General features: G+C 39.0%; 1 protein-coding gene across 2 annotated transcripts in view; it reads left to right on the top strand.

The window, feature by feature from the left end:
* The window catches only part of Unc13c (unc-13 homolog C), a 478,076-nt gene that overhangs the window by 213,230 nt on the left and 242,696 nt on the right, over window positions 1-22,150 (top strand). For both annotated transcript variants that reach the window (XM_076937868.1, XM_076937867.1), the window contains exons 7-9: window positions 751-970; window positions 12,601-12,828; window positions 14,835-14,976. In XM_076937868.1, coding sequence (XP_076793983.1) covers window positions 751-970; window positions 12,601-12,828; window positions 14,835-14,976 — 590 coding nt within the window. The remainder of the gene's footprint in view (window positions 1-750; window positions 971-12,600; window positions 12,829-14,834; window positions 14,977-22,150) is intronic.

The following is a 22,150-nucleotide window of genomic DNA, read 5'->3' as shown; positions in this document are numbered from 1 at the left end:
CTAGATAATCATTTGGTGAACTTTTGTGATCCACCAATGATTATTATAGTCATCTGCCTGTGCCAGGCACCATAGAGAATACCACATTTAATTTTTAATCACAGGAAGTCCTTTCTTATGAATTAGTTGGTAAAAATCTTTTCTAAGTAATGAGTGTTGAAAATCATTCTTTGCAGAATAAATTACATAAAACATTGAAGGTGAAGTGTTAGGAAGGTTCCTCAGTCGGGGAAGAAGGGTCTGGGTAAAATATGAAAGGCCTGGAGGTATGTTCAGGCTGTTATGGTTAGCATTACAAATACTTTCCACATACTTAATAATTTTACTTGAGCCAACTACGGCTGAGGTTAATCATATAAGTTAGTATTTTAATTTAATAAGACAGGGCCTAGGTTAGGCCCTGAGCACTGCTGTGAGTGGTAAGATAGCCATCCTTGCTCTCCATGTGTGGTATAGTGGGGTATGGTCATGAACAGGTAATTAGAACTATGGGGAACTGTAGAAAAACCTGTACGAGAATGGAGCCTATTGCAGTCTGTAAGACTACTGGGGAGTTTTTTTTAGTTAAAACAACCAAACTGGGCTTTAAAACAAGCGGAATTATGGGTTAAAAATCATTACTTTCATCAAAATCAAAGGCTCTCCCAAAATAGCAGTTTCAGTGGAAAATGATAAAATGGTCTATTTCATGCTGAAGTTTCCCAAATCCACTGATTTTTCTTTGCCTTGTTCCCACTCTCAAACTCACAGAAAATGCACGTCTTCAGGAAGACCTTGCAGGCACTGATCTACCCCATTTCTTCCACCACTCCCCACAACTTCGAGGTCTGGACAGCTACCACACCTACCTACTGCTATGAATGTGAAGGCCTACTGTGGGGCATTGCAAGGCAAGGCATGAAGTGTCTAGAGTGTGGGGTGAAATGTCACGAGAAGTGTCAGGACCTGCTCAACGCCGACTGTCTGCAGCGTGAGTACTCAGGCTGTAGAGCCTGCATTGCATGGATCTTCACACTAGAGCTCTATGGCCCTGTAGAGCCTGCATGTGTCTTCACACTAGAACACTGCAGCCCTTCATGTCAACATATTCCATGGGCTTTCTCCTACCACATATGCAAATGAGCCACTGCTGGCCTACCAGTCATAGACTTAATGGTATAGCCTCTTTTCTTGTTCACTTTACTCTTGCTGTAATAAAACACTCAAACCAAACATGGAGAAGAAAGGATGTGTTTCCTCTTATAGATCACACTCTATTATTAAGGGAAATTGGGGCGGAGCCTCAAGCAGGAACTAACATGGAAAACAAAGAAGGATGTTGCTTATTGGCTCACTCTCTGGGTTATGCTTAGCTATGTTTCCTAGAGAGCCTAAGGAACTGTGCCTACCCCCCAAAGGGGGTTGGACACTTCTATCTCAGTTAACAATTAACATAGTCTCTCATATATATGTCCATAGGCCAATATGATTGAAGCAATTCTTCAGTTGAAATTTCTAAAGTCCACGTGACTTTAGATTGTGTCAAGCAAACAATGAAAACTAACCAAGGGCATCCCCATAGGATGGAAGTAGGAACTAGATGGAGTAGTCCTCAGGCTGAAAGAATATCCTCAGTAACTGTAGAACCTCAAAATGACCTCCAGTCTGTTCTGTTAATAGTTATGTGTGGTTGTGACCATATACAATGTTACCCAAACTGGAACCAGGACATACTCTTGAAATTAGAACTATGGGATGCTTTCCCAATTTTATCTTCACTGCCTGATGGGTATCCATCTGCATGGATACTGGAATTGGGACTCTTGTCTTCAAATGTTAAAGGCAAATGCAGCTAGGCATATGACCATGATAGTACTTTCTTAATTTCACACAAATCGGTCTCTATGAAGTGAATGAATATGCCTAATAAAATTTACCTCATAGACATACCATAAGGCCAATCTAATGTAGATAAAGCATCATTGAGACTCTCTCCCCAGGGCATTCTAGGTTGTGTCAAGCTCATATTTAAAGCTATCTATCTTGTGTACCTTTTATGGTAGTTAATGTAAGAGAGACCAGCCTATCATGGGTGACACCATTCCCTAGGCAGAGAGCCAGTAACTGGGTAGAGTCACTTAATTGAACATTTTCAAGTAAGGAAGTAACCATACATGTGTGTATTCATTTCTGTCTGCTCTTGACTGAATGTGATATGACTTCCCTTCTGTGATGTAATAGGTTGTAACTTTGAACCATGGGCTAATATAAACACTTTAACTTCTATTTTTTGTTTTTAAAGATGAATTTACAGGTAAGTTAGGGAAATTAGAAGAATTCAAAATGCCATATAGTAATCAAGATAGATGTGGATAAACCAGGAAGGGACATTTTCTTTAGTAACTCTGACTTGTTTCTTCTATAAAAATCAACATTTCCACATGAATCAGAATGGAGTTCTGTAAATATATGCATTTAACATCACAGATTTTCCTAAGAACTAGCAAGAAATTTTGAAAATCTCTCTCCAAAATCAGTGATTTTGGAGAGAGAGTTTCAAATCAGTTTCCTTAAGAAATGTCTCTTTCTTGTTTTAACTGAGAAGTTGGTGTTAGTTTATATTTGTATCTGCCTCCCAAGTGCTGAGATTACATGTGTGAGCCATCATGCCTGGTTCAAATTATTTCAATTGATAATTCTCACAATTTAGAAAGGATTCAAATATAGAAACAACAAAAATGTGCACATAGTGTTGGATCCTAAATTAACAAGGCTCTAGAGTCCCACAAAACATGTGTTTCAGCCCATATTAATTCCTAAGACGTTCAAATACCACATAAGGTCATAGTCTGTCACCAAGTGTTCAGCAAGTAGGCATTGTAAGGTATGGCCTCTGGCTCCTCCACTGATGCTATGCCACACCCCTGTGTCCTGATACAAGCCCTTTTAAATTCACAGCATTAATAAGATCTGGCTATTTCTGTTGTTTGCAAATTGGATATTGATTCTTCTCCCTCTGTGGTCCCATTACCAATGTTTGCAACCATGATATTTTGAGACACTTAACTAGGTTGAATATATTGAGCCTCCCTGTGGGTAGAGGATTTATTCTGGGAAGAAAGTAAACAATATTTACTTCTCTATAACTTAACCCTCATGTAAGCTCTAGAGATGATTAATAAATAAATGTGGTATAAACAGTGGGTAAAGGCACTAAAAGCTACAATGAAAAAACTACTAGGCAGGGGAGAGCCATTGAGGAAATAGCTTGGTGAATATAAGCAGTGAATGTTCCTGTGTTGGACCCAGGTTTGGGCTCTAGAACCCTCATGGTGGCTTATAATTATCCTCAACTCCAATGCCAAGGGATCTGATGCCCTCTGATCTCTGTGGGCACAAGGCACACATATGGCATACATACATACATACATACAGGCCAGATACTCATACACATTAAATAAATAAATAAATAAATAAATAAATAAATAAAAGTTTAAGTATCTTATGTTGATTCAATCATCATCTTTCTGTATAACCATACAGAGTTGGAAACACTAAGTTAGTAGATTGAAGATTAAGATTAAGTGCACTATTGAGCTCAGAGGATCTGGTATCCTATCAAGAACTGAATGCTTATTTCAGGCAACATTTCAACTAGAAGCCAGATCTCAGAACCTACACACCAGTATTCTTTCTTAACTTTCAATGTATAAATGTATAAAATTGGTCTAAACTGACTAACTAGAGCCCCTGAAGCTGATACTTTGAGCTTTTTTGCTTTTTTAATAGATGTCTGTTTTCTTAGATGTTATGCTATGCTAGCCTGGGCTTCCTGGGGTTCCCCTCGTGAGTCCTCAAGGCTTTTCATGCACACCCAGCCCAGCAGTTTACTCTTCACACCACCAGCTACAGTCATGCTGAGTTTTCAACAGCACAAAGAGAGCCAGTGACCTAAGAATGAAATCAGTTTGAGTAACAGTGGAATCAATTGTTGAACAACCCTGTAGTATACACAGTTCATGCTGATAGACATGATAGATAGTTTACAGCTTTGAACTCCATTTAAAAGTTCTGATCTTCAACTCTGTTGCTACTCTAAGTTTGTATGAATTAAGTTATTTTGGCCAGTTTCATAAATGCATATACTGTACACTGATCTTATTTTTCCCCATTACTATCTCTTATTCCTCCCCCTTACTCTGAACCACTTCTTCCCAAATGGCCCTTCTCCTCCTTCTCCTCTTCCTCCTCCTCCTTCTCTTCCTCCTTCTCCTCCTTCTCCTCCTCCTCCTCCTCCTCCTCCTCCTCCTCCTCCTCCTCCTCCTCCTTCTCCTCCTCCTCCTTCTTCTCCTCCTTCTCCTCTTCTTCTTCCCCTCTCTCCCCCCCCTCTCTCTCGTGTGTGTGTGTGTGTGTTTGTGTGTGTGTGGCCAATGAGTTTAATTATAGCTGCTTGGATGAGCATGGGAATAGAGTTATTTATTGGACCAAAGGCAACTGACCAGTGTCTACACCAATGAGGAAAATAAATGATAACTAGCACCTTTCCCACATGCAACCCTGAGCTACATAGCTCTTCATATAAGGCAATTTCCTATAAGCCTCTTCCCCAGCCAGATAGGAATATTAACAAGCCCACTCATAGAAGGGCTTGTGCTGATAACTGCAGTTGCTGAGAGTTCACAGATACAACATCTGTGTGTTCTAAGCATAGTTCAACAGCACTCCTTCCCATTCTCCAGCTCTTGAATTATTTTCCTTCCCTTTTTTCTGGATGTACTAGGATCCTTGAAGAAAGTGATATAGACATCCCACTTAAAACCTCCCTGGCCTTATTCTTCATATAAAAGAGACAGTTAATAATACCTGCCTCCACATTCAGCTAACATCCAGAAGGAACATATTTGTGGCTTTAAAAGCTCTCTGTCTCTCATCTCTGTCTGTCTGTCCCTGTCTCTGTCTTTCTCTCTCCCTCCCCAAGCCTATCCACATGAACATGAGTACATGAACACCTAAACAAATTATTGAAGCTTGTCTGATTGGCACTTGCAAACTTCAAGCCTTTTTGTAATAAATGATTCAAAACAAAATGGGTAATCTTTAAGCAAATTTAACTTAAAATAAAAAATACTAGTTAATGAGCAGCATTTATAAATGTTTTATAAGAAAATTATTTAATATTAATAATTTTATATTATTAATAAATAAATATTTATTTAGTATTAATAATTTTTACTTCCCCCACAAAACAAATAGCTTATCTAAATCTCTTAAAGCAAGAAGAGAGAAGTAAAGTCATGCTTATATACCAATTAGTGAGTAAAATGTCAAGATTAAGACACATAAAAAGTATCCATGAAAAATTATATATTATTAAATTTGTCCTAGGACCTAGGAGAAAATTCAGGAAACGAGAACAGGTGGCAAAGTTGAGAAAAACTTTAAATGGAAAGTCTATTCCCCCAAAGAAAAATCAATAAATCCCACAAACTTTCATTTTCTGGCTTATGATGTTTTCACATTAATCTAACCTGTACCCCAGATCTAGCAAGACATCACAAAGATTAAGTGAGCAATGGGCCCAGCCTGCTACACTTCCAGTTTAGCCTTCAGTGCTACTTCAGCAGTGGAGGCTACATTTGTGGTGGACAGAGATGGGATAAAAGGAGCATCACTTCACTACAATCCTACTCAGCACCTGCCTGCCTGTGCTTTGCCATGCATGGAGCCTCAGTACTCATGTGTGCTCTTCCCTGTCATGGTGAAGGAGGTGGCAGCTGGCAGTTTTTCAGGAGCAAGGAACATGAAGTCACTATAGGCCCTGTTGGGGGCACATTATCTGCACGGCCTTTGTAGAGCCCATTATTTCCAAACCATTTGACTTTGTGGAGGAGAACATAGAGAACATCCCTTAGAATTCTCAGGGTTATATTTTATGGCTTTAGTCCATGATGTCTATACCTCAGAATCAACTGTCCTGTGTATATGGGATAAAAGAGAAAACAGATCTGAGAGCTAAGCTACCTCTCATATGTAGATCCTAACCTCTGATGTCTATATGCAAACAGATGGAAGTGAGGCCCAAAAATAAGAAAGGAAACCAAGAAAGAGAAATAATATGTGATGAGGAAGAATGGGGTGGGGGCAAAGAAAATGTGGGACAGAGATGAGAAAATGAGTTGGTAAGACAGAGGCTACAAGCAGAGATCAGGGGCAAGAGGATGGGCTTGGGGAAGAAAGATATAAACACCTTTAGTTAAAAATGTCAAGTGTTGATAGGATGGTTCAGTGATTAAGAGCACTCACTGCTCTTGCAAAGGATTTGAGCTTGGTTCCTAATATCCACATGTTGAGGCTTACAACTGCCTGCCACTCCAGCTCCAGGAGATCTTACACCCTATTCTGGCCTCTGTGAGCATCTGCATTTACACACACAGAGAGACACACACACACAGACACACACAGACACACACACACAAACCTTAAAATGTCATAATTATCTCTAACTTGTTATGTATTGTTTGTAAGATAGATAGATAGATAGATAGATAGATAGATAGATAGATAGATCCAAGCAGCCCCAAACAGAAGCCAAAATAGACGCTTCACCTTGAAAAACAGTAGGATTGCATGGAATGAACTCTACCTCCTAAAGAAACAGTGGCTACTTGTCTCAGAGTAGATGTCTGATGCCTAGTGACCTTCTTTTGTCTGTACTTAGACAAAACAATGACTGTCCACCTTATTGCAGCCTGCCACAGGGGGATAAGGTTGGAGATGGTGCTCTGGGACATGTTTACATCCTACAAGGAAACAGAATGGTGGACCAGTAAGCCTTAGGCAGCCTCCAGCAGCAGTTTGAATTGCTTACATCACACTTCCGAGTATCCGAGGCCATTTAAGGATGAACCTAAGCAGAAAGAAACCTGTGTTTGAAGTTTTTTATGTGTTGTTATGGTATTGTTTTGTTGTTGTTGTTGTTTTGATTTTTTTTTAATTTCTGAATAGGACGTGAAGAAACAAAATGTGAATTTTTAAAGAACACACATCTTTCTTTCTTTAATCTCTCCCTTAATTTTGCCTTGACATATTTGAAAAACTGAGCACATTTAAAAATTATTGATTTGTCCCCTTAAGGCATTAAGGTATTTCTTTATGCTAAATGGGAAATCTCAGGGATTACCAATGAGATCTACAAACTCATCCTGATTTTTTGTTTTTTATTTAAATTCATTTTCGTGAAAGCATTTCCCAGACTCATGCTAGGAGACTGCTGGTTTGCTGGTCAGGATGCTGAACTGCAGTGGGGATGGTATAGGCAGAGCCAGATTAGCAGAAGTTAGGGTTTGGCTTGGTTTGGGGGCAGATCAACTGACAGTCAAATCACTTCTGTAGAAGGTTGCAGTTCCTCAGGAGAGGGCCCCCTGCCCACATGCCCCCATTTTCATCACAGAGCCGCCTACAGGGGTGGGAGAAGTGCTCCATCTCACTTCACCCCCCCCCCCCCAGTTATATATCTAGGCCTTTGTTTGCAAGAACTGTGGGCTATGCAGCTTTGAGTCTCCGAGGAGGGGGTGGCCTCTGGGGGAGTCACAGGTCTGTTCCATGATGAGACTGAAAGGAGGAGGGTTGGAGTCATCTCAGATACAAAGCAACTAATGGAAAGGGTGGAAAGATGTCAACTCTATGCCCACCTACATGATTCCCCAGAAAGAAAACAGGCATCCAAGGAGGACCACCCACGTGATGTCACAGGGAAAGACACGTTTCTATGCTACAACTGCTAGACAGCAAGAGCAGTGCTCAGATGCCTCAGCCCTGATAGCCCATGTGCTTTCCCTGGATGTTAACCAACCACCCCTGGGTCTATTAACCTCAAGTATGTGAGTGTCTCTGGATGTCTAAAAACAAACCAACAAATTGAACTTTCCAGATTCTTTGGACTTTAATGTCTTTTGTCTTTAAGCACTGTGTTGACTCCAACTGGCCAATATCTGTGAAGACAGTAGCCTTTGGTAGGTACTGAGCGTGACTCTTCATGGTCGCTTCACAGTAATGTTCAAAGTCCTGCAGTTCCTTGCTAGGATGAACTACTTTAATAGATGTCTCTGAACTTTGCTTGTTTGGCTTTCTAAAACCCCACATTTAATGACCATTAGATGACTCTAACTATCATTATTTATTACTCTGCCTGTCTACTTGAGCTCGATTCTCACCTAACCTCATTAAAAGAGATATTACCATTGTTCCCATTTGCCTATGGATGAAGCAGCCAAGTCTTAGGGTGAAGAAGTAACTATGGGGGTTGAGGTGAAGAATCAGTTGATAGTGCTTGCTTAGTGGTAATGAAAGCTTCAGGGTACAGTATCTTGCACTTCATAAAACCATGCATAGCATGACATGCTCACCAGCACTCAGGATGTAGAGACAGGAGGATAAGAAGTCCAATAACATAAGCAGCTATATAGAAAATTCAAGGTCAGCCTGGGAAATGAGAACCTGTTGTTTAAAAAGTAAGAGAAAGAAGGAAGGAAGGAAGGAAGGAAGGAAGGAAGGAAGGAAGGAAGGAAGGAAGGGAAGTGGGGGAAGGAAGAAGAGAGAGAGAGAGGCAGGGAGGGAGGGGAAGGGAATGAGAATGGGGAGAGGAAAAAGGAGAGGAGAAGAGAGGAGAGGAGATCAAAAGAGAATTCAAATGCAAAAGGATGGTATTCTGGTTCATCTGCAACTCCATAGCAAATCACCATAAACTAGGCAGATGTCAAATATCAAAACTTCACCTCTCACTACATTAGCCCCTAGCTACCCCCAACATTTGTCCCACCGACAGCTATTGATCTTCTGTGCTCCACAAGGATTAAGTGGAGAAGACCTCCATTGGCCCTGTATTGTAAGAATATCATCCATCAGAGCTTGGCCTCAGTTCCTGCCTATTCTCCTGAATGCTCACCTTCTGACACTGTCATGTTGGTGATTTGGTTTCAGTGCTGACATTTAGGAAACCACAAACATTCAGAACACAGAAGCTAGTGCCTGGCAGAGGGAGATTTACCCCCTTCTTTACCCCAAACATGCTAACTACATGCCTAACACTTATTGCCATGGTATCTTCTTAACACATCCCTTCCATGTATAGCTGGCTACTTGCCTTTGCATTGCCCTGTGAGATGCATAAGCTAAGCAGCTCAATCTAGCTGAGGTTCAGCAGGCCCGCCCCCCCTTTCTGGTGATAGGCACACAACCTGTTTCCTATGAATTCCAGATCTGAAGCCAAGGGACACTTGTTTTCTCTTCATAAATGTATTCTTAGCACTTTAATTATTGTGCATTATGGGGAGTCCTCCCTCCAGGATTATGACCAGGGTACAGTTTGCAAGAAGCAGATGATTCATTAAATTGTTTATGATTGTACTTTTCACCTTTAATTTCTTCAAGAACTAGCTTGGCATCTGTATCTCTTAAGCATGTGCTATTTTCTAAATACTGTGCTAGACATTGAGCTATGCATTTAATAGAGCATAGTCCTACTAGCTACATACACACACACACAGAGAGAGAGAGAGAGAGAAAGAGAGAAAGAGAGAGAGAGAGAGAGGTGAGTCATTCTGAGTGTTAAACACAAGGGGTTTGAGCATTTACAGGTTTGCAATAATTATATTACATTATGATGCCAATGATACAGATGGGGCTTGACCATTGCTTTTGTTTTCTGTAGTGAGGGACAGAAAATGTAATCATTAGATTTGAGAGGAGTGAATTTTCTGTTAAGGAGAATACAAAAACGTGTTTTTAGAATAGAGGGTAATGCACTGAGGCAGAGACCTGAAGATTGAAGAGTTGTGTGAAACACTTGCTGAGCAAATGAGAATGTAATGGAGGAGAAAGTTGAAGTTTTATACATGTATACACACACAAAAATATACACATAAAGTATGTAAACATGTATACATCAAGTATATAAACACAGAAGAATATACACACTAAGTATATCAATACACATATACACATCAAGTGTATAAACACAAGAATATACACATAAAGGATATAAACACACATATACACATCAAGTATATAAACACAAGAATATACACATAAAGGATATAAACACGCATATACACATCAAGTATATAAACATACAAGAATATACACATAAAGACAGTAGGGGAGTAAAGGAAAGTGAGAGAGAAGGATGGGGAAGTTGAAGCAGGCAGAACTTGAAAAAATACTAGAATTGTGAAATAGAAAATTATGAATTTCATATGAAAACTCGTATCATTCAAATTATAGAAAGAAAGAAAGAAAGAAAGAAAGAAAGAAAGAAAGAAAGAAAGAAAGAAAGAAAATGAGAGGTTCTGGTTGACAGTGAGATTACGTAGCAAGAAGCCAGTTTCCCTGTATGAAATATTTTCCCTTTTAGGTAAGGTTGAATTCTCACTGACTGGAGGACACTTTCTTCTATCTAAGCTGAATTCTCTCCCTGTTCTATTGTGTATAACAGTCTGTCCACCAAGTGGTTTTAAATGGGAGATGGAGGTTGCATGGGGCATCGCATCCTGTGTGATGAGGGCTTTACTGGGATGCATCTCCTTTGATCTCAGCCACTGTTGATCACCAGTGCTATTTCAGGAAGCTACCAGAGAATTTTGAAAGACTTTACATAAATGCTTATTTGCAGTTATCATTGATTACCTTGAATTACTTCGAAATAAACAGAATAAGCCCAAGAAACTGGAAATTTGTGACAAATTGCAGCAATTTAAAAACACAGTCTGATTGGAAGATGAAGATATGTGTTTGATGAACAATGATGAGCAAGGAAAAGGGCTTACAGATCAGCCGCCAAATTAATTATGAATTAATGTCTGAAACTCTGATCGAGGCTCTTCAGAAACAAAACATACAGGCAGAAAAATTTCAAAGCTATGTATCTTCTCTGGAAATGACAGATAAGGGGCTTAAACATAAGTTTCTGTCAGCCTTCCCTCCCCACACTGGCAATTTCAGTTCACAGATCTGACTAATCCATACATAGTCAAACAGGAACACAACTACAACATCAAAAGAAGAGGTAAGAGAATTCAAATTGTTGGAGATTCGGGAGAAGAAATCTCTTGACATTCTAGCTTGTTGCTTATGTGAGCATTTACTGTATAGATAACACTCAGCTGGACTCCTGAATTTAGAAGTATAAGCCCAGGACAATATAGGACTGGAGAATTTTTTTCCAGAGCCTCTGGACTAACCAGCGGCCATGATCTTAACCTTCTGGGTATGAACGTGGGGAATCAATATCATCTTCATGCTTCTTCTAACCCTTCAAATATCTTAGTGTGACTGCCAGCAAGCAAAAACATTTCTCCAGACACTTTGAATCTTGCAGGTATTTTCAACCCATCTTTTACATTTAAGGAACATTCTAACACTTGAAGCCAAACATGCCTGTTAGGTAGTGCAGACACAAGGTCCAACCTAACTAAGTATATTTTACTGAGTAAGAATTATGCACTGTGTAGTCAAGCTGTTACTGGTAAATTATAAACACGTTTAATTACTTAATGGCACATAATTTACAAATACACAGCTGTTGTAGGGCATGTTTTAACAGATGAGTAGGGTATTTACAATGTTCTTTAAATTAGGATTCATTCTTTTTTAATCTTCTTATTTAAATATGTTTGAGGGCTGGTGGGTGAGATGGCAGAGCAGATAAAAGTGCTTTTCAACCAACACAGAGTGAGTCCAATCCCCAGAACACTCATGGTACATGGGACAAACTCTAACATCTCCATGTGTGCCATGACACAGACATACACACACATGTGCACATTCCAATCCCAGGAGGCCATGCCTAGCAGTGAGAATACCTTTGGTAGATGGGGAAGTTGAAGGACACAAACGTGGTTCTTGGGGGATGTTCCATATGGGGAAGCATTTCTGAGTCACACGATAACCAGGAAGTTGATGTCAATCACAAAACAAATTGAAAGATTTTGGTTGAAAGTGAAATTTAGCTCATTTGACTATAAATATGTTTGTTGGTGGGGATTTAAGTGTGCTGCCTGCTATGTGCTATAGAATCCAGACCACTGGTTTCCAAATGCTTTTTGCAAAGAAGAACTTCAGGTGAATGTTTCACTGTGTTTTGGTATGTAACATGTGTGTGATATGGGAATTCTTTTAAGGTAAATAAAATAGCATTTCATTATGGTCCATCTCACTGAGAAAAGTTGAGTGAGCTCTGCATTATTTGTTTTCAGTTGAAATGTACCATTTACATCTGATCCAGTTCTCAATTCTTTTTAAAGTCATTACCTGTCTTATATGACATCCTTACTGATTGCATGCAACTGTTTTTGAAGTTTGCTGTTGTTTGTAATTCAACCCAACTACTTATAGAACTCCTTATTTGTTCCAGTATTGTGGTTTTATGGGTGACTGAATTCTACTCTGTTGCCAATGATGCTAATATGGATCAATGCTCTCAGTACAGTGATTCATTCTCCTTATGTTTAACAGAAAAGCCATCCCAGCTCTTGTAAACCAAATCTTTGACACACATGCATCTCCTTTTGAACCATCCCAGAGCAACTCCTATACATTCACACAGCCACTGATTTTCCATTGCAGGAGCAGCAGAAAAGAGCTCTAAGCATGGTGCAGAGGACAAGACACAGACCATCATCACAGCCATGAAAGAAAGAATGAAGATCAGGGAGAGAAACAGACCAGAGGTGTTTGAAGTCATTCAGGAAATGTTCCAGATCTCCAAAGAGGATTTTGTGCAGTACACAAAGGCTGCCAAGCAGAGCGTGCTGGATGGAACGTCTAAGTGGTCAGCAAAAATAACCATTACAGGTAGAATACATTTCTCAAGTGTTTTATTCCATAAAGAGTTTTTTTTTTTTTTTTATGTGTATCAGGAATCACCACTAATAAAAACATCTCTTGATAAAATAAATAGATTTTTTTAAACAAAAAGTCTCATCAATGTTGAAAAATCTTCCTATGCCATTTTCTCAAATATATGCAGGGAAAATTAGAATAATTTCACTCTATATTCTGTTAATTTACTCATCAACATTTTAAAGGTTTAGTAAATTAGCTTCTCAAGTTGCCTGCTACTGAATAATGACAGCACTGTCAGTAATGTCCTCACTGAAGGTCACTATTAGTGTATTGCTTTAAGGGGAATTGTTTTAGTAACTACATACTCATCTACCTGATCCTACAGTAAACACCAGTGATGGTTTAAGTTCTTTAAATTAAAACTCTAAAGTTGATCCTTTGAATGATATTAACATATACATGGGAGCTGGAGAGATGGGTTATTGTTTAATTAGTACTTACTACTCTTAAAGTACCTGGTTTAAAGATCTGGTTTAAGTTGCCAGTACCAATATGGAGGCTTACAACTACATATAATTCTAGGTCCAGAGCATCTGATACCCTTTGCTCACCTCCACGAACACTGCACACATCTGATGTACATGCAAACATGCAGGCAAAATACCTGTATACTAAAAATGAGCAACACTAGAAACACAGACCAGTCTTCTATCATAATAAAATGAAGATCCTCTCTTTATTGGATTAAGCTGATCAATACTCATACCCAATCTATTAAGTTTTTAAAACATTTGAATTTTACTGAACAATTTTTTGTATATGCTGCATGTAACCGAAGCCAATACACATACATAAGTACTTATCATTGGATATTTTCTTGAATTTGTTTAATTTACAGCTATTGCTATCTATATGTTTCTACTCATGCCCAGCATGATGTTTTCAAGTACGAATATAATTCAGAATGATAAAAATTGAGCTGGCTAATTTACAAAGTGTCATTTTGTTCTGAAAGTTCATGATACCTGTTCTTTCCTTTAAGAGTGTAGTTTGTGGTGTTTGCTGTAGTCACTCTGATGTGTGATATGTCTCTTGAAATTTGTTCTTCCTACCAAATTATATAATACACTGCATATTGCCGCGCACACACACACACACACACACACACACACACACACACACACACCATGCTATCTTGCCCTAGGACCTCAACAGCTTCTTGTATACAGTTGTAGTTGCAGTCTTGTAGTAATGACATCATTTTGTATCCGGTCCTTTCATTGAATACAATCTCTTCCAATTTCATGCATGCTGTGGGAAGTGACTGTATTTTATTATGAGTTCCTAGTAATAAGAAAACACTTGAGTCAACACTTATCAAAATTAGATTTATACCTGGTCAATAGTATACAAAAATTGTTCCACATCACTGATTATTAGAGAAATGCAGATCTCAAACACAGTGAGATCTAAAACACAGTGAGCTTACTCTCCAAATACCCAAAAAATAACTGCGGGTCAGAATATGGAGGGAAAGGAACCCAGTACAGTAGTGAGAGGGATGTAAATTAAAACCATTATTATGGAGAACAACAAGAAGATTCCTATAAAATATTCAAAATTTGACTAGCACATGTCGCATTGGTCCCACTATGCCTCAAAGAGACAAAACCAAAAGCCACTATCTTAAGTAAATTGCTTTACTCCTGTGCCCACTGCAGCACAGTTCACAGCAACTAAGGTATTGGTTTAGCATAGGTGTCCATCAACAGAGGGTCAAAGGAAAAGTGGTAGGCACACACGTTGGGTAGTGCTGAGCAGGTGAAAGAATAGAGACGTTACAATAATTGTGCATATTCTGTTCTAGATGTTTGTGGAGTTCAGTGAGCCATGAGAATGAGAGTGGTGAGGTTGAATCTGTAAACCCAGGGTAAAATGACAGAAAATATTCTCTCTGATGGTTTTGTTTCTGGAAGCATCATCATATTGAAGCTTTTATTTCTGGTTCATTTCAGTGGTTTCTGCACAAGGCTTGCAGGCAAAAGACAAAACAGGGTCCAGCGACCCATATGTGACAGTTCAAGTTGGCAAGAATAAAAGAAGAACAAAAACTATCTTTGGAAACTTGAATCCAGTGTGGGACGAGAAGTTCTACTTGTAAGTACACACCATAAAGCTATCATATAGACACAAGTGTTTGAGAATGAATATGAGACAGGCTCACGAATGCTAAGGAAGTCATCGCTGTATTTTAATCTCGTGCAGAAATGTTGAAAGGAGAAACTAGAATTTTAAACTTAATATTATGAAATGTTTTGATTACTCTTTAGAAGTATAGTTGGGGCAGCATTGAAGGGAGTAGCAAGAGGTTTACTGTGTGACCGCTCTGTGACTTGGGATGTGAGTGCTCAGGGTTGGGAACCCATGGGCTGGACAAGCGCTGGACTATATGTGAAGATTTGTGACTAATGACAGAAGAGATATTTGGGGTGCCACCTCATCCATTGATCGTGGTAGAAATGAGACTAGAGAAAATGGCTGATGATAACTTTATGACCTTTTACTGTCTATAAGGACATTTATTTATAAACTCTTACATCTTGCATCTAACAGCAAGAAATCACTTTTCTCTCCAGGATCCTTTCCTTTCTATAATTCTTCCTGGAAAAAAATGATGTAATGATTTCTAGTTATAATCTGGTAAAAAGTCAATAAGAGGCTATCTTCTTTCCATGCCAAGTGAGCAATCTTGGATCTGTTTAATTGTTTAACAAGTGAGGTGTGGGGATTTGTGGTTGTTATTTGCTTGAATATAGACCAATGAAAAATGTTTTCTAAAAATTGGTTTAGAGAACAACTCAAGATTGTTTAACTATGAAATGAATGGTAAGGTTTGGGTGGTGTTTCTCTTCAGAGGGATGGGTAGGCTCATCCCTAACTCTTTTTCAACAGAAGACAAGAAATCAATGAGTAGTTACAAATTGAGATTCTACTGGAGTCAAGTAAATGAATAAAGCCAGTTGGGCAACGAGGTGGAAGCAGGGGGGTGGGTGGGTGGTGGTGGAGACTTGCCATAAAAAGATCAAAGAACTCAGGGCTGAGGCAGCTGGACTGCCACAGCATCATGCAGACAGGATGTTACAGAGCCTACAGATCTTTGGTGGGAGCGACACACTCGAAACTTTAAAAATACCTTGTCTGAGGCATCATTGACAGATTGAATCTATACATAGGAGAATAGTTAAGTTTTGCTATATACATGCTTCTGTAAAACTGTCACTACAGATAAGATGGTGAGCTTATCTCTGCTGAGCAGAAGCCAGTCTAGGAGCTGATGCGGCAGGCTTTGTGTTTCTCATTTTCTACATGTTTCATTGATAGAGTCAGGAGGCATGTGCCCTTCTTCCATAGAGCTCCATTTGCATGACACAGGTGTTTGAGTTTTAGAATGCATCACTAGTTCTTATCATTTTTAGTGAAGCGTAGTATTCCAGTATCATTTCTTGTCTATCCTCACAAATGTACAGGAGTCCCGGGTCTAATCCAAACTTCCAGTTCTTGGTAAGACTAAGTCTCAAATCTTTTAAATTTTAGCATTTTGCCTTGTATACAGTGGCATCTTATGTAGGTTTTATTATGTATCTTTCTTACAATTAAGACTTGTTAAGCATCGTACTTATATGTTGTTTCTTCCCTTGATTAAGTGCCTATTCATTTTGGTATTTTCACAGAGAATTTTATATATTTTCTAGTTGCATATGCTTTATAGTTTTACACTCAGACCTTGATGCATATTTAAATAAAATTTAAGTATGGTATAGGTTATACCTATGAATATTTGAGTGTTTGTCATTTTGGAAGCATTGTTTGTTCTCAACTAAATTGCTCTTTACCTTTTGATGGAATTCAGCTCTGCATGTGTGGGTGGCTGTATTTCAGGACTTTCTGTTCTGTTTGTCTGTTTATACTCAGGACTATGGAGCTTGATGGACCAAACCCTTATTAAGAAGTCTGAAATTAAGAAAGCCTGAGCCACATGGCATTCTTCCTTTTTTTTCAAAGTTCTGTTCACTGCATTAAGATGGTTCCATTATTTCCATATTAATTTCATAATCAGTTTATTATTTTCTTTATAAAATAAAGCCATGAAAGAGTCAACTCCAAATAGACTTTTTATTTCTTAATAGCCCTGTAAGAGATTGTAGTATTAAATCAAGTGGAAATGACACAGCAAGCATCTCAGCCTTGTTCCTATCTTACCAGGAAGCATTCTGGCCTTTAATTCAAGTCCTAGCTGTGGCTTTATTGGGGCTGCTCTTTCTTCATTGAGGAAGAACAGCTTCTACTGCATTCTCTATGTGCAGAGAGTTCTGAGAAAGCCTACATTGGATTGTGTTCTTTTTCTGTGTGCATTGACATGTCCATATGGGTTAGATTATCATTTGGTAAAATTATTTTAAAGATCTATTCCATTTTGTCTGTGTTCCCTTTGCTCCCCGCAGGAAGTCTATTTGGTCTTTGTTTTCATAGGGCACATGTGTCTTCTCCCTTTGTGCTGCCTTTGATATTTTATTCTCTCTGCTCATTTGTGCAATGTCATCACTGGGTGGTAGAATGTTCCCTTTTCTTGTGTTTCTGATGCTCAGGATTTGTTGAGATGCTTGAGCACATAGATCCAAATTTCTTTTCATATATGGGAAAAATCCTGGTTATTATATCTGCTTCTCGCCCCAATTGTAGAAACTCCATTGATGCATGCTTGAGTTAAAGTTTTCCTCACAGTTTCTTGATGCTCTGACTTGATTCAATTTAATTTATTTTGCTGTTTTGTGTTTGATTTTAAAGATTTATTTTATATTATATATATATATATGAATGTCTCTGATACTGTTCTTTTTGTTCTGAATTATGTGACTATTGGGTTTTTTGTTTGTTTGCTTGCTTGTTTCCATATGAGACTTTAGATTTTTTCCTAGTTCCATGAAGAACATCATATTGGTATTTTAGTGTGATCACATAGCATTGGTTGTTCTAACTGTAGCTGGTTTCACACTATTAATTTACCCTATTCATGAATGCGAATTATCTTTGCATCTGGAGGATTTTCTTCCATTTCTTCATTGTTCTTTTTACCTCCTTGGTTGGGTTTCTTCCTAAGTTTTTGTTTGTTTTTCTTCAGAGTCATAATCAATGGCATATTTTTTTGCATACTTTCTTCCTCAAGGGATTTGTCCTGGTGTGTAAAAGTATTTGATTTTTATATGTGCATTCTGAATTCTACTACTTAGTTGAATTTTGTCCATTGATCCTGTAAGCCTATACAACACCTACCATAAATATTTGATGCCCTTGACCAACAATAACATTTCTGTCCACATCTTAGTTTTGTCTGCAAGGTTTTCTCAATCTGCAGCATGTTTTTCTGTTTGCACATCTTTACATCTGTATTGTGTCTTGGACAACATTGTGAATATTACTTTGTCAGCATCTGGGACAACATTGCAAATATCACTTTGTTGGCAGTAGGTATTTTGACATTCAGCAAGTATTCTTACTCTTTGTTCTGAAAATCAGTTATATAGAAAATTTTCATTTGTTTGGATCTTGCTTTAAAAATCTACTAGACAGAATTGAAATCAGGCTTAAGGATAATCATGCTGTTCCCTAAGAAGTCCAGAGACTTATGTGCACTCTGCTTACTGACTCTTGAATTCTGAGGGTTTCTCATCAGTTAAATAGAAAATTGCTCCTTTACTTGGCCCGGGGTGGTAAATTTGTTGCCTCTAATCCATCTACTGTTCTTAAGCAAACTGACAGTGTCCTCAGACAAGAAGCTGAAGTAAATCTGAGGCTCACTTGAGTTTTGATCCTGCAGGGGTCAGCTCATTGACAGAGCTCCATTATGTTTGTATGCCTTGTAGACTTTTTTTTAATTTTATTTTTTATGTAGAATAATTTCCCTTGTTAGTCAGTGTTGACTGGGATGGAAATCTAAGAGCCTGAATTTAAATGATAAGCAAAAGTGAAATAAAACCATGTAAGAGTCATCATTGCAGGTCATAGCAGGCAAAAAACAAAACAAAATAAAACAAAACAAAAAACAACAACACTTCTAAGGATTTGATATGTAGATGGCCAGTAGCAGTCTGCTAGATAAAAAATATACCCAACCATTCATATTTAATCTTATAAAGATTACCCATGAGAAATCAGCTAAGTGTTTGCATGCAGAGAGAGTATATGTATGATAAGTGTTTGTATGTAGAAAAAATACCCCCATCAACATCAGGACCGTGTAAAAGGTCTAGCTATGCTAGTGACAGTGTTCACACCAATCCAAAATAATGTCAATCCCTGATAACCTAGAAAGCATAGGAGAAGCACCCACCCAGAAGTGTATATACAGATTTAGGGATTATGGCAACACAGTGGATAGCATTCTCATGTAAAAAGTGTTGTAACCTGAATAGCAAGGGCAGATGAGGACCAGAACATGCTAAAAGAATGGGAGCAGATGACCTGAAATGCTGTTAGGTCTCTGGCTTTTATTTTGTTGATGAGAAAATTGAAGTTCAGATGGGTGATGAAAGAGCCAGTTTTAAGAAGCCGTTCCAACAGGCTTCCCTGTTGTGAAGCCAAATATAAGATATAAGTGATGGTGGCCAGATGTGCTTTACCTACAACCAGATTCTCGGCTTTGAGGCAAGCCAACACAAATCTTGTAAAAACAAAAATGAAATTATTGCTCGATTTTTGGATGTGATTATAAGGTTAATTGTTCCTTGGTTATAGGCCTTTTGATGCCCTCTGGAGATTTTTATGATAAGACATTTTAATTTTTATCACTTCTTGCATAGCTTAAATTGAGAATTTTTAAGCGTGTGTTTGTATGTGTGTGTGTACATGTTTATGTGTAAGTTCATAAAACTATAAATAGAAAGGGGAGAGAAGATATAACAGGAGAAGAGTAGAGAGAAGGACGAAGAGAAAAGAAGATTGCAGTGGAGACTATGTAATAGGAAGGCAGGGGGCAGGGATGCAACAAGGAAGGAATGGGGCCAGCATGATGAGGAAGGGGAGCATATCGAACAGGAGATATATGCAAATTCCATAATGAATGGAATCCTCCGAATGCTAACTTAAACAATAGTTTTAAGAAATGTATGGATGGCATGTGACTCGAGAATGAACCATCCTAGAGTGCTTCAGAAGAGAAAGGCAGGGCCCCTAGAGCCCTTGCAGAAACCTGGAGAATGAAGGCTGTCACATATCTCTCATTTTCAAAAGACCACATGAACATTAGTTGTGACAATACCAGTTATAGTTCTTTGGAAGTGAAAATGAAGGTTTCCTCAGTCTTGGTTCTTTGATAATCATTTGGGTTCACAAATGAAATCATTTTGGCTTCACATTTAATTGTGGTGTTTGATTCTAATTCCCCATGCTACCCATAATGATATCTCTTGTGCTTATAAACCATTCCCTAAAAGGGAGAGGCAGAAGTTACTCCCATTGGGTTACAGGTAGAAAACCACCTTCAGGTGTGTTCATTTAATGATAAACATGAGAGCTAAGAAACCTGTGTCTCATGTATAGGTTGGTGGGATGTTTCCAGAGGATTCTCTAGTAAATCCTTCAAGCTTCATTTCCCCCTGGATTTTGTTTTATGTTTGTTTGCTTTCAAATTTCTGAAACAGAAAAACATCTGTGTTGAATTCATCCTAGAGGGAAGATTGTAGTGGGGATGTGTTATGTCACGTCATTTCACAAGAAGGAATTCTGTAAACAGGAAGTCTCATCAACACAATGCTGGTGGTACATGGCATTCGAAGGTACAGAGCTCTTTTTCACTCTGGCCTTGAACGGGAATAGCTTGTGGCTTACATTCTGCTCACATGGTTTACTAGGAAACCAGCTGTACTCTCTTCAGGGGAATCAGTTTATTGTTTCCCCCTCCCCATTACTTCATGTGAGTGCCCTTTATGTACAAAACACTGTGCTAGGCACTGATAAAAGTACTGTTATATGGGGAGGTTTCACCTTTTATAAAACATTATCTGCACTATAAGATTATAAATCTGACTTCTAGTGAAAGACCCCAAAAGGGGACCCTCACCCAAGTCCGGACCTGCATGAACCCAAGGACACACCAGAGACCTTCTTGATGCAATTGCAGAGGAGGTTTAATGACGAGGGCCCTCGGGCCGGAACATATCTCACACAGGAGATAGAGGTTTTGACCTAGGACCCAGGAAACTTGGGATATTTATTGGTAGGGGTTGGGGAGAGCGGGGAAAATTTGGCGCGGTTACATATGATTGGTTGCACTTTCGTGCGGCTACACATGATTGGATATTTCAAACATCAGCAACTTGCAGAACTGGCAGAACTTGCAGAACCTCGGACCTCCCAGAAAGGGAGGGAGAGAGAAGTAAACACCAGATAGCCCATTACTCACTTGGGCTTGTTTAGATTTGTCTGGGCACGCCCTGTAGAGTGAAAAATTATAAAGGCCATCTTATGAAATATGTGTAAATTTTTCGCCTTAGACCTTGGGCAGAAAAGCACCTGCCAGCAGGTTTGGGTCCATCTAATTAGTTACAGAGGAGGGAGAGTTACAGTACAAAGGCCTGTTAAGAACATCCCAGAAACTGACTGGCCAAGGGAAGAACTACACCCTGCCCCATGGTACGGCCTACTAGTGTTCAAAAAAGGTAAAACAACCAATCCTGTGCACCCGCGCGAAAGTTCGCTTTTTCCCTACCCCGCCCATATATAAGCGCTATGCCCCTGAGCCACGAGGTCAGTCCCTCTATCCCCTATGTGAGATATGGGGATATGGGCTGGCCCAGAGCTCTGATTTAATAAACCACCTCATGTGCTTTACAGCAAGACGGTCTCTCGTGTGTCCTTTGGGTGCGTGCTATCCTGTGACTTAAGTGGACCCCCTTTCTGGGGAGTCCCGGACCTTTCAGCCCTTGCATGCCTTTATTTTTGGTCACCCTGCCCCTGCAGGGACTTAATATTTTATTATGACTAAATTTAACAAATTGTTGGTGGTCTTTGCTGACCATGAATTTTTTTGTTATTGTTTCAAAGCTGCTTTCAAATTTCTATTTTCACACTAGCACCATTCTGGATCAAGCATCCTTCTTGATGTCTAAGAAAGCCTTGAAATTCTTCAAATCATGAGAAATTGTACTATTTATTTTCTTGTTGATGCTGGAGATTAAATGTCTGGCAAGAAGGCCTGACAGTGGACGGATTGTTCCACCATTAAGAACCAGGCACAAATGGGAAACAGTGAGTTTTGAAGCTTGAAGACTAACTT

This window comes from Arvicanthis niloticus, chromosome 7, assembly GCF_011762505.2.
Source record: "Arvicanthis niloticus isolate mArvNil1 chromosome 7, mArvNil1.pat.X, whole genome shotgun sequence".
Taxonomy (NCBI): Eukaryota; Metazoa; Chordata; class Mammalia; order Rodentia; family Muridae; genus Arvicanthis; species Arvicanthis niloticus.
This window is presented reverse-complemented; position numbering and strand designations above follow the sequence as displayed.